Source organism: Monocercomonoides exilis, assembly GCF_001643675.1.
Source record: "Monocercomonoides exilis strain PA203 chromosome Unknown scaffold40-978991, whole genome shotgun sequence".
In the NCBI taxonomy this organism is placed as follows: domain Eukaryota; phylum Preaxostyla; order Oxymonadida; family Polymastigidae; genus Monocercomonoides; species Monocercomonoides exilis.
The window spans coordinates 638,153-650,057 of record NW_027150585.1 but is presented as its reverse complement, the minus strand read 5'-3'; the positions used below and the strand labels follow the sequence as shown (position 1 = coordinate 650,057).

General features: G+C 37.4%; 5 protein-coding genes across 5 annotated transcripts; all 5 read left to right on the top strand.

The window, feature by feature from the left end:
* Nucleotides 1-262: 262 nt before the first annotated feature.
* On the top strand, nucleotides 263-1,366 carry MONOS_15481 (uncharacterized protein; the record flags this gene model as incomplete). The annotated part of the gene is made up of 1 exon (XM_067868360.1): nucleotides 263-1,366. One exon carries the CDS (start codon nucleotides 263-265, stop codon nucleotides 1,364-1,366), a length of 1,104 nt encoding a protein of 367 aa, XP_067722798.1.
* A 633-nt stretch (nucleotides 1,367-1,999) lies between these two features.
* Nucleotides 2,000-3,452, top strand: MONOS_15480 (uncharacterized protein; the record flags this gene model as incomplete). Its single annotated transcript, XM_067868359.1, has 3 exons — nucleotides 2,000-2,069; nucleotides 2,137-2,636; nucleotides 2,700-3,452. The coding sequence occupies 3 exons, from the start codon at nucleotides 2,000-2,002 to the stop codon at nucleotides 3,450-3,452; spliced, it is 1,323 nt and encodes a 440-aa protein (XP_067722797.1).
* A 3,750-nt stretch (nucleotides 3,453-7,202) lies between these two features.
* MONOS_15479 (uncharacterized protein) lies at nucleotides 7,203-8,866 on the top strand (the record flags this gene model as incomplete). The annotated part of the gene is made up of 3 exons (XM_067868357.1): nucleotides 7,203-7,233; nucleotides 7,299-7,942; nucleotides 8,288-8,866. 3 exons carry the CDS (start codon nucleotides 7,203-7,205, stop codon nucleotides 8,864-8,866), a joined length of 1,254 nt encoding a protein of 417 aa, XP_067722796.1.
* A 985-nt stretch (nucleotides 8,867-9,851) lies between these two features.
* Nucleotides 9,852-10,406, top strand: MONOS_15478 (uncharacterized protein; the record flags this gene model as incomplete). The annotated part of the gene is made up of 2 exons (XM_067868356.1): nucleotides 9,852-10,145; nucleotides 10,233-10,406. 2 exons carry the CDS (start codon nucleotides 9,852-9,854, stop codon nucleotides 10,404-10,406), a joined length of 468 nt encoding a protein of 155 aa, XP_067722795.1.
* An 843-nt stretch (nucleotides 10,407-11,249) lies between these two features.
* On the top strand, nucleotides 11,250-11,825 carry MONOS_15477 (uncharacterized protein; the record flags this gene model as incomplete). Its single annotated transcript, XM_067868355.1, has 1 exon — nucleotides 11,250-11,825. The coding sequence occupies one exon, from the start codon at nucleotides 11,250-11,252 to the stop codon at nucleotides 11,823-11,825; it is 576 nt and encodes a 191-aa protein (XP_067722794.1).
* Between the last annotated feature and the right edge of the window lie 80 nt (nucleotides 11,826-11,905).

Below are 11,905 nucleotides of genomic sequence, written 5' to 3'. Positions count from 1 at the left end.
AGATAATGAGGGTTTTCCTCCTCAGTGCTTAAAGCAAACAAGGTCCGCAGTGTCGCTATTCACTAGAAGTGCTTTCTCTTTCGATTTAGGAACAGTACCGATAATAAAGACATTCTTTCGATCTATCATGAGAAAGGAAAAGAAAAGAGCTCCGTACGAGGAAATATGGGATCCACAGGTCCTTTTCAATTATCTCCGAACTCTGTTGCCCAACGAGACTTTGAGCGTATACTCTCTGACATTGAAATCAATAACTCTGTGTATGTTATTCACTGCATGCAGGTTTTCAGAACTGGCGAGCATTTCAATGAACGATTCGATAATCTCTGAGAATGCAATTCATCTTTCAGTCCAATTGAAAACAAGACTCGCAAGATCGTTCATCACAGTCCCTAAACTGAAGGAGATCCAGTCAGATGTTTGTCCAGTGCGTGCAATATTGGAACTTTGGAACCAAATAAAAGTTTTGTATCCAGGAAGAGACACGTTCATAATTAACACGAGAACCGGATCAAGAATGTCAAAGGATAGAATTCGAAAACTCGCAAAGGAGGCAATGAAGCAGGCAGGAATCAATCCCTCGTTTCGGCCTTACACTATAAAGCATGCAGCTTTGTCTGCTCTCCTTGCCGCTGGAGTTCCGGAGGTTATGGTAGCACACTTTGCCAGATTGTCTCCCACAGCTCACACACCAACTAATTCTTACTTCAAAACAAACACTGCTCAAGCGATGGCCCAGGTTCTGACAGAGCACCAACCATTCCCACAAACGGGGTCTCAAATACAACCTTGGAGTGCACAAATAACTCAAGGATCTTCTTTTGCAAACATCCAAGCTCCAATCCAATCTGCAATAAACGTGTTTCCTGTTCAACATGATATGGTCCTTTCACCTCAACCACATCCTTCGCAACTGCATCAACAACAACCTCAGACGTTTAATTTTCAGCCCTCCTCTCAGTATTTTCAAAGCCTGCAACCTTCAAATTCAATTGGATTATCGCTGGCGCAACCACAAACTTTCAATTCCCCACAACTATCTTTACAGGCAAATTGTTCCATTCCAACACAACAGCTCCCCTCTCTCACAGAACAGAGCATTGACGTGTACATCGAAGAGTCGCAATCATCGCAGACCGTTGGAGAGGAGAAGGATATCAATAAGGAAAATGAAGAAGTCAAAGAAGTTGAAGATAAACTGCACAATAAGGAAAATATTTGTATAGATCAGGAAGAGGATTCTGAGCGATCATGTTCCCATTCAACTGTCAAGAAATCAAGAAATATTTGCACACGAACAGAGAGAGTAGTAACAAGAGCCTATGCAATATTAATGGAACAAGAGACACAAAACATGCCCAATTAATGATATCCCAAATAGAAAGAGGAGTTGTATTTTCATTTGTTCTCGAGAATTAAGAAGCTAATGCTTTTTAATTCGTTAGAGAACTAATTAATATACAACTCCTCTTTTCCCTCCACAAAGCGAAGCTTTTCCCACCCATGGAACTAACAGTTAATAAAACCTTTTCTTGCATTTTGAAAGTCTTCGTGTTTTGTCGTTATAAAGGAAAGATATAACTCCTCAGTGCAAATTTGCACAGCCTGTTATTGGACGCAAACTTTTTAATTCTTTTTAGCTTTTTCATCACATCAGCAAACACCACAAATTTCACGTCATATTGATCGGCTGAGCCCATAAAACGGAGCTCTATCCCAAATAGAAAGAGGAGTTGTATATTAATTAGTTCTCTAACGAAATAATCTGTTGGTTATGATCAAAAAGAAACAAAAGATTTCCATTTCTGGCCTTATACAGCCAATCCTTGAGATTTATTCGCAATATCTTTTACACTTCTTTTTATAAAGCAAAGAATTTACAGTTTGTATTGAAATCTTTTAAATTTTGTAAGATTATCAACAATGTGTGTATTTATCTTTTATTTTGTTATTTTCAAGGCTTTTCCGCTATTTTTGAATATTTTTAATAACAAACAGAATGAGTTTGTCAGAAGATGATAAATGTGAAAAAGGAGTTCAAGCTATGACCAGAACCAAGAAGTTTTCAAGTTTGTTCTTTTATTTGGTTTGAACAATTCTGAACAAAATTTTTGTTTTTTTAAATACCCTTTGCAGAATTATTTTGTGAACTGGAAGGTTGCAGAGAAGACGAACAAAAACAGAAAATCAAGGAAATGAATGAAATGATCAATGAAATGAATGAAGGAGAATTCAAATCAGTTTTTACAGTAGAACTGTTCGATAAAATTCTCCAAATGATTGAAGAAAAGACATTGTCATTGGAAAGAGCAACTTTACTGTTGAAGCATGTTGGATATTGCAAGAAACTGAAATGCTTTTTTTGTTATTCTTTTGATAAATCATCGTTGAGCAGAAGAATGAGAGAGAAGATAATTGATGAAAATGAGAAGATAAAAGTTGAAAAGGATGAAATGCTTCTTATTGAACTGTGTGAATGCTTTGCTTGGCTGAATGAAGATTTTATTTCAAAGGAATTGTTTTCAGTCATTGTACCTCGCCTTCTGAAAGTTGCCTCGAAGAAAGATGAAAACGAGGAAACTCAAAAAGAAGTGGAAATGGCTTTGCTGGCTTTAAGTCACATTAGCACATGTTATGTATGTTCACTTCCATTTTCTTTTTGACGTTGTTGAATTGTTTTTTCCTCCTTTTTTGCAAAGGAAATGAAAAGAGAACTGTATTTAAAGGAAATCAAAGAGATCATTGAATATCACCAGGAACATCGAAACCTCACTCGACTTGCCTATCAGACTGTCTGGAAATTTTTAATGAGCAGATTCTTCAATGATGACAGCTTGGAAGAAGTGATTGCGGATGAACTGCATTTCGCGAGAGAAGCAGCAAAAGAACTGAAAGAGCTTGGAAATAGTGTGGATTGGAAGAGAAAAGAAGAAAGAAGAAAAGAAACAAAAGTGAAAGAAGTGTCTGTTATCAAGAGATGGCTCGATGTGATTAGTGAGTTCACATTCTCATGCACATTGCGGAATGGAGAACTTGAAGGACTTTTCTGCAGCCTTGTTCAGGTGTTTAAAGCATCAAGAGATAATTACCCAGATGCATTCCGTCGATGCATTAATTCATTAAGAAATGCATCAGAAAATAAAGATGTGAAAATTGATGACTTGTTGAAAAGTGGAACTGTTGGTCTCTATATGGAGGAAATGAAGCAATCAACTTTGGAAGATGGAATCATATCTGATTGCTTGCATTTCTTTATGAGTATTCCAGAAAGATTGAAAGAAAAGACGAATGAAGAATCTGAAGAAGTGAAAAGAAAAGAGATGAAAAGAGAGATATTAGAAAAGATGGAAGAAGAAGGATATGAAGATATCATTGCAAGCCTTTATGGATTCATTTCTTTTGTTAAGGAAAATGATATAGTAAATTATCAAGAAACGCTTCTGAATATTTAATGTATCTGTAGATGGAATATTCCACGCGTCTCCATTCATTTCATCTCATCTCAGAAAAGAAGAAAACTTGAAGAAGAAAGATGAAAGAAAACGAGCATGTGAAAAAACAAATAAGAAAAGAAAAGAAGAGAAAAGAGAAAAGAGAAAAGATTTCGTTCTGAAGCAACATTTTCAGTTGAACGCGAAGAATATTCAACAAAAATTGCGTGTTCTTCATTCATTTCATTCAATCATCTCATTCTCATCTTCCACTTCGACATCACTCACACACTCTCCCTCCCTCATTCAAACATTCACACAGCATCTGTCTTCATTTCAACAATTGTGATCTTCCTTTTCTTCTTCTTCTTCTTCTTCTTCTTCATTCGTTTCGACAAAGAAGACAACACGCAACTCAGATGAATTGGGATTGAGTCACTTTCAGATGATGGATGGAATGGAAGTGAAGGGCAATGAAACAAAATTTGGATGAATTTCAATTGAAGATTTCTGAGCAAAAGAGAAAGAGAATGAGAAAAAAAGAATTCAATTGAGATTGACTTGTTTCAGCCAAGCAGTTTTTGAATAAGATTTTCATTCTTTTTCTTCTTTTTCTTCTTCGTCATCAGATTTATTTCTGTTTTATTTTGCACAAAAGAAGTTGATAACAGGTTTCTTCTGCAAACATTTCTTTCTTTTTTATTTCTTTTGTATTCTTCTCCTTCGCCTTCTCTTTTTCATTGAAAATATAATCAGAAAGAGAATAAGCAAAGGAGAGCAGAGGATTCAAGAGGCAAAAACTGAACAATTGAACACATTGCTCAAAATGAATCTTGTTGATGAAGATGGAGGGCATGAATCCATTTAATGAAAATTCTTGATGGTTAAAATTTGTGAAGAAAAGAAATTCTATTTTTCATTTTTTCAAAAAAAAAAGCTTAAATATATGTATATATGTCTGTGTAATTATCCAATTGGGTATTTTTTTATGAAAAATTACAACTTTTCAAATATATGTAACATGGAAGTTAATTATAAAACACTCCGTTGCCATTATTCATCATAAAAATAGTTTCTTTCAAATTAATGTTTGTTTTCACATGAAAAACTTCATCACTTCAAAAAAAAATGAGAAGTTAAAATAAATATAAAATATTTTTTTCAGATCACTTAAAAATTGCTTTTTTCGCATATTGCATAAGTTATTTTATTAGACACATAAAACTCTAGGGAATATTTTTGATGTGCAGAATATCTCTGAAATTTCAACATTGAAAACCAAAGGTATTCTTTCGAATTTAAATTTTTTCATTAATCGTATTTATTTTGTCAAGGAAACTCAATTGATGCGCAATTTCAATCAAAAGTCGATAACAATTATTTATTCCAGCAAGATTCCTTTTCAGAAGTGAAAAGATTGCAGTCAGGAATATCTACAGTGAAGAATACATTTATTGGATTCTTCAATTCTTCTGTTGGACTGAAAAATGTGGCAATTGAACATTCTTCTTCACCTTTGATGCTTATATCGGATAAGTCAAGTGTTTTGCTGGATTCCTACATTTCTCACCGAAAATCGGAATCACAGTTTCTTTTGCAAAGTGGGTCAATCTGTTTCACAGATATGAGTTTGATCCCCCAAAAGAATCTTTGCCCTTCCAGCCTCATATTTTCATTTGATGATTCAAATTCTGATATTTTGAGAAATTCCATCATTGCGACCTAGTTGTTTCTTCTTCTGACTATTTTCTTTTGGAAGGAAAGAGCAAAATGGAACAGATTGATCATCGTGCCTCCAGGAACATGTCAGTGAAATATGACAAAAACAGTGATTATCAGATGGATCAATAATGCTTTTTGAGATTTCCAGAGCAGAAGATTTGATTTTTCGTGAACGAAACATGTTTATCGGAAGTGAACGCAAAATAATACAGAGCTTTCCGCAGAACTGATTTATGTTCAGAATTGCATGTTGAAGAGAAGAAATGTGAACTGGAAGAAGATTATCTCCACAACTATTTAGTTTTCGCTTTCTTCGGCAAATGAAATTTCATTGAAATCTTTTGTGATTTTGTTGAAATTGAAAGAGGAATTACATTGCTTTTGATTTCAGCGAGAGAAACGAGAATGATCGCAAGTGAAGAATCACCATATGAACGGATAACTATAGGGAATTCGCTCTCTTAACTACTGATGACTTTCTCCACAAAGTTGACTGGTTCGCAGATGTTCAAAAAGCTGGAGACCTTTCAGAAGTTGTATTTTGATATTTTTTGAAGAGAGGACCAGCGAAAGCGAACCAGCAGTTTTATCGTTGCGCAGAAGAAGAAAAATAGAAAAGAAAACCTCTAAATCTACCCGAAGAAGACTTAACATCTTACAGAACGCAGATGATGCAACTATTTGATAATCTGAACGATTCCTTGGACAGATCCGATATTTAATTCTCTTCTCGGCAATCGTTGAATATACCAGAGTTAACAACCAGATCGTCCATTCATTGCTATAGACTTGGCAGATCACACACTTTATTTTCATTTCTATATCAACGGAAAACTTTACTGAATCACAGCATCTTCAATTGCAGCAAACTCGGCCATTGTCTCTCTCTTTTTCTTTCTTTCTCTTTCTTTCTCTCTTTTTCTTTCTTTCTCTTTCTCTCTCTCTTTCTTTCTCTTTCTTTCTCTCTCTTTCTCTTTCTCTCTCTCTCTCTCTCTCTGTCCGAATTTCAAAGAAACAATTCCCCATCAAATGTCAAACGCCAATTCAACACCAGACTTTTCACTTTTCACTCCTCTCTCTTCAATTAACGATCTTCATCTCTCTTCTTCTCCTCCTTCTCTTCTCTTCTTTCTCCTCCCAAACAGCTTCTCCCCAATAAACGTGACGCTCATCTCCCCGTCCGGCTGTATCATCCACTCCACAATTGCCTTCCCTCCAATCCTCTCCCACTCAACAAACATCTCCTTCTTCTCTCCAATCACTTTTATCATCATATGATTCTTTCGCTAGCCACCATTCGCACTATCACAACCAGCTTTCACACACACCTTGGATGAGCATGAACAATCTGCTGCGATTTCACATCCAAAATCTGTTATTCCTCTTCCTCTTCTTCCTCTTCTTCCTCTTCCTCTTCCTCTTCTTCTTCTTCTTCTTCTTCTTCTTCTTCTTCTTCTCCTCGTTCTTTTTATTCATCTTTTTATTCTTCTTTTTCTTTTTCTTTTTCTTCTCTTTCTTCTTCTTCCTCTTCTTCCTCCACTCAAGTTACTTCTCAGCCTCCTCCTTATTCACCTTCTGCTCCTTCTTCTCCAAATTTTGCCAATCAAACGCCAACAACACCAACAACAACAACAACTTCTTCTTCTTCATTTACAACATCTTCTTCTTCAACATCTTCTTCTTCTTCCCTTTCTCCCCCTCCTCCTCCTCCTCTTCCCCCAACTCCATTAACCCCTCCTTCAATGGAGCATATGGATTCATCTTCAAATTCTTCTTCTTCTTCTTCTTCTTCTTCTTCTTCTCAGCTCTCAACAACTCTTTGAATTGATTCCTGCGATATAACCTCCTCTTCTTCCACTTCAAGCACAAACGGGGGTGCGTTATTTATTTCTCCTTCTGAAACAGGAGCGCTTGTTGTGAATGGCACCACGACAACATCTGGATGCACATGTGAAACCGAATATGAAGGAAAAGGAGGATTTTTATAACTGCTTTGTCCAACAAACAACGATGATTTTGCACTGAGTGGGTTAACTTTCTCGTCAAACAATGCATTTGTGGGGAAAGACCTGTTTTTGTCGTGTGCTGACTTGACAACAAAAGTTAGCAGCACCTCATTCGCCTTCGCTTTGGACATCGACGAAGACCAAAGAGCAAATTCTCTAATTGGAATCGATCGAGCAGGATTCACAGTAAATACTGACTTGTTTATCATCATCATTAGGCTGAATCAGCATTCACTCGCAATCAACGGGGAAAGCGGGACAAACGGGATTTTCTGGGGAGACACGGTGCAGTGCCTGTCTGTTGATTATGCGCTTTCTCTGTTTGGGAGGAAAGGAGAAAGGACGGTTGTGCTGACGGGCGATTCGCCGCTGGAGGCAGAAGCGGAGATGGATCAGCGTGTGGTGAAGAGCGGGGTGGAAAAGACAGGAGGAGGAAGTGAAGGAGGAGAAGCTGTGATTGTGAAGGCAGGTTTAATTCTGAATGATTCGATTTCTTCTTCCACGGGAATTGTAATAGAGACAGTTGGATCACTTAAGTTTGAGCAGATTGCATATACACTTCCTGCTTTTTTTGTTAATTCTGTGAATGTGCTGATCTCATCCACCACTACTGCCAGTGAATTAACTCTTTCTCATTGCAGTTTTGCCAAGCAGACTGATTTCGGCACAGCTGTTTCTTTCTCTTTGGTTGCTTCGTCGAGTGGAAAAGTGATTGTGGATGATGTTTCCTTTAGTAACTTTGAGTTTTCTGTTTCTCTTTTTGCTTTGTCACAAACAGCTGAAGTTAGCATAAAGGCGATGATTGTGAATACAATTTCACTCGATCAGATATCCTTCTTTTCTCATCCAACAACAACAGCGTCATCATTGTCATCATCGTCAACTTCTTCTTCTTCTTCTTCTTCTTCTCCCTCAAATTCTTCTCCTTCTCCTTCTCCTTCATTTACCAACTCCAAAATGAATCATTCTTCCAATTCAACCAAACCAAATAATTCTTCTCTTTCTCTTTCTCCTCCTCCTCCTCCTTCCTCTTCTTCCTCTTCTTCTTCTTCTTCTTCTTCTTCTTCTTCTTCTTCTTCTTCTTCTTCTTCCTCTAATTCTTTTTCCACATCTTTGATAACATTGAAGACGAAAAACAATTGTTTTCTTAGAAAAAGCTTGACTCCATCATATATTATTTCAACAGAGAAGAATTCGATTTTTTACGATGGGAAGAGAGAAAGTGCTGAAGGATCTTCACAAGCAAACGAGGCAGATTCGCAGCAATTGCCATCTGAGCAAACAAAGACAACTTTGTTAGAGGACAAATCTGAACACTTGGTGAAGAAATTTGGAGGAGAACATAAAGCAAAGAGGAAGTGCGATGAAACCACTCAGAAGTTGGCATCTCTTTTGAACCAGTCGTCATCTTCATCATCTACATCTTCGTCTTTTTCGTCTTCAAAGAACACTGATTGTTTGAAGTGTGATGGGGAGAAAAGGGATGAAAAAGCAGATATGGAGCAAGATGGAATGCCAGCTGGAGGGGCGTTTGATGGTGAGGAGTTGGGCGAAGTGCAAGGGGATTCAACTTCTCATTTGAATTTTGTGGATGAGCCGTTCAATGTGCGGATGGATGAGGAAGAACACAAAGATGGTTGCACTCTGTCTCACCATCCACAAAGCGATGGCAGCACTGAGCAGATGCGAAGCACAGAGAAATCCTAACAAAACACAACTCTATCAAACTCATCAGCTCAAGAGTCAAATCCTTCTTCAGCTGAGTCTTCGGCAGTCCAAACATCCATCTCGTCCACATCTGATTCCAAGTCACCTCAACCGCACACATCTCCAACATCATTGTCTGCTTCTACTGCTTCATCTTCATTTCCTTCATTTCCTTCGTGTCAGCAATCTCCTCCAAAAATTGAAACAATTTTTCAACCAAGGAAATTTTTTTCTAGCGATAGCTGCGTCTTCTTCTCCTTCAGGTTGCACAGAAAGTGTGAAAAGTGCATCGGGAAAAGGATGCAGAAAAGCAAAGCTGACAAAGAAGAAAAAGCAGAAAAAGAAAAGAGGGAAAAAGAAAAGAGGGAAAAAGAAAAGAGGGAAAAAGAAAATCATGATAAATGATCCAATGATTTATTCATATGCAGTTTGGCAATCCTCTGAATTAATAAATGTTTTTGAATCATAGCGTTTCATGGATAATAGAAAATGAAATGATAGCACACAGTCTCCGAATGCTTCAGGCAGCAGAAGTTTCCCAGGATCAGAGAGGCCATCTCCTCAGGGAACACATCAAACAGCCTCAAAAACAACTCCTCAAATATCTCTTCATTCATCAGCGCCAACTTCCCCAGCAACGCCAGTAACGCCAGCAACACCATCCACTTCGCAAACACATTCACCAAACTCGACTTTGAGCTTGCTACCTTTGCCAAAGCAAAAGAGCCAGTCGAACTCTACCATTGACAATCTGAGAGCAGCAGAAGCCGCATTGCCAAAAACATTGTTTCTTCTTTTTCAAATGAAATCGTTTTTGCAGTCGGGCATATCGTTGCAACTAAACTCCCCCCTCTCGAATTATTCTCCTTCAGCATCGCTTTGCAATCTTCTTTCGTCTTCGTCTTCTATTTCTTCGAATGTTTTGAGCGAAAAGCGGAGCACACAGAATTTGTGAAATGCACGGGGATCATCGCTGAGCCCTTCCATGTCAGCATCTCCGCAGTTGCTGGCATGTTCTCCGTCAAGCGCGATTGTGACTCTTCCTTCCTCGCTTCACTCTCTTGCCTCAAACAAAAACTCTCCAACGAACAAAGTTTTGCATCCATCAGGAGAGGTGCATTCGCTGGAAACTCTGTTCAACAGTGATTTAAAATCATTTCCGCCTTCTCGTTTGGAGAGTGATGCCAGAGCACAGGAGTGTGGCTCAAACATTGACGACATCAATTTCTTCCCTTTAGAGTTGTCGAATATTCAGCCAACTTCTGTTGGCTCGAAGAAAGTCTGCACAAAGACTACATCGTCTCCGAATGACAAAAGATTTTCATCTTCATTGTTGAGTCCTGTTCTTTCGTTTCCTCAGTTTTAGACGGCAGACCCAACGACTTCAACGATTGACAGCTCATCTCCTTCAGTACCATCAATTTCGAGTGCTATTGAGCCATCTGAAAAGTCTGCATCATCTGTGCAGTCAAGAGTGCATGACTCAATTTTGTTTCCACACTCATCAGAGGAGAAGCAGTCTCCGATTGATATAGGATAGAAGGAGAATGAAAGAGATGGCAAATCTTCCTCTTGTTCTTATTTTTCTTCATCTTCTTCCTCTCTCCTTCCTCTCTTCTCTCTTTCTTTTCTCTTCTTTTTCTTTTATTTTTCTCTCCTTTTCTTCTCTTTCTCTTTTTATTCTTTCCTCTTATTCTTTCTCTCTTCCTCATTCAAATTATCGTCTAACTTCTTTTTCAACTGCTGAAAATCAATCAAATTCTGATTTTCATTCAAAATCTCTTCTTTCTTCCATTCAACAACAAAAAGATGAAACAGATTCAATGAAACAATTAAAGAAACATTAGCTTTTTTTATCATAATAATTATTTTTTGTAAAGATCTTTTGATTTTTGTTTTTGCATTTTCATGTTTGTTTCTTCATAAGTTCTGCAAGTTATGACAAGTGATTAATTGAACTTTTTTTTAATTTTTTTGCTTTTCAAAATATTGTTTGCTTTCCATTATAATTTCATTTTCTGGAAATTTTATCTTTTTTTCATGTTTAGTACGACTAAAGAACATCGAAGCACGCGAAAAAGACTGATAAAATCGGAAGCAATATATATTGCTAACATTTTTTAAAAAATGCCTTACGAGCGCGCTGTTTTGTTATTTAAAGCTTTTGTGCTTGATGAAGAATTTGGAAATCTTCTTTTCCGCGATTTTGTAAAATCGTGTTACTGTTTGCATTTTTCTTTTTGATTTTCTTTTATAACAAATTTTATTTTTATTATCGATAATGATATTTTTGAACTATTCATTTCTAACAAATAAAAAATGCGATTTTTATTCATATTCATTAGCTCCAGTTATAAAAATTATTTGTGAAGTGGAAAAAACAATGCAAAAGAAAAATTCAACATTAATATTTCCCTCTTTTTCATCTTCTTCTTCTTTGTCTCCTTCTTCCTCAACATCTTCATCTCCATCCACCACAAAAAAAGCTTCTTCCTCTTCTTTTTCTTCCTTATCCTCTTCCTCTGCATCTGATCCTGCCTCCCTCTATTCTTCCGCCTCGATCTCTGCTCGTGTACCTGCCCAGATGCCTATCGAAAGTGCATTCCATTTCCCTTCTGTAGAGCAGATCGCCCAGTCTTCCACACTCTCTTTGTATTCTGCTGATTCGCCTCTTACCTCTGGCACCACTGCTGATAATGCCACTTCGAGTGATGCTTCTGAACAGTCAGCACAGCCACCCCAGTCATCTGCACATGCTACTGTACCTGCATCATCATCATCATCTGCTGCTGCTACTACCACTTCATCTTCTATTTCTTCTGCTTCATCATCATCTTCTTCTTCGTCTTCTTCTCCATTTGCTCCATCTTCTATATTTGCTCCTTCTGATGTTTTTCAATTGCAACCTTCGCTTTCCAATGTCAGTGCCTCGTATACTTTATTCCCATTGCCTAATTAATCTCAGACTTCAACAACAAGCTCATTTCCAACAGAAATACAGGCACCTTCCACAAATCACTCTGAGACTACACAAATAGA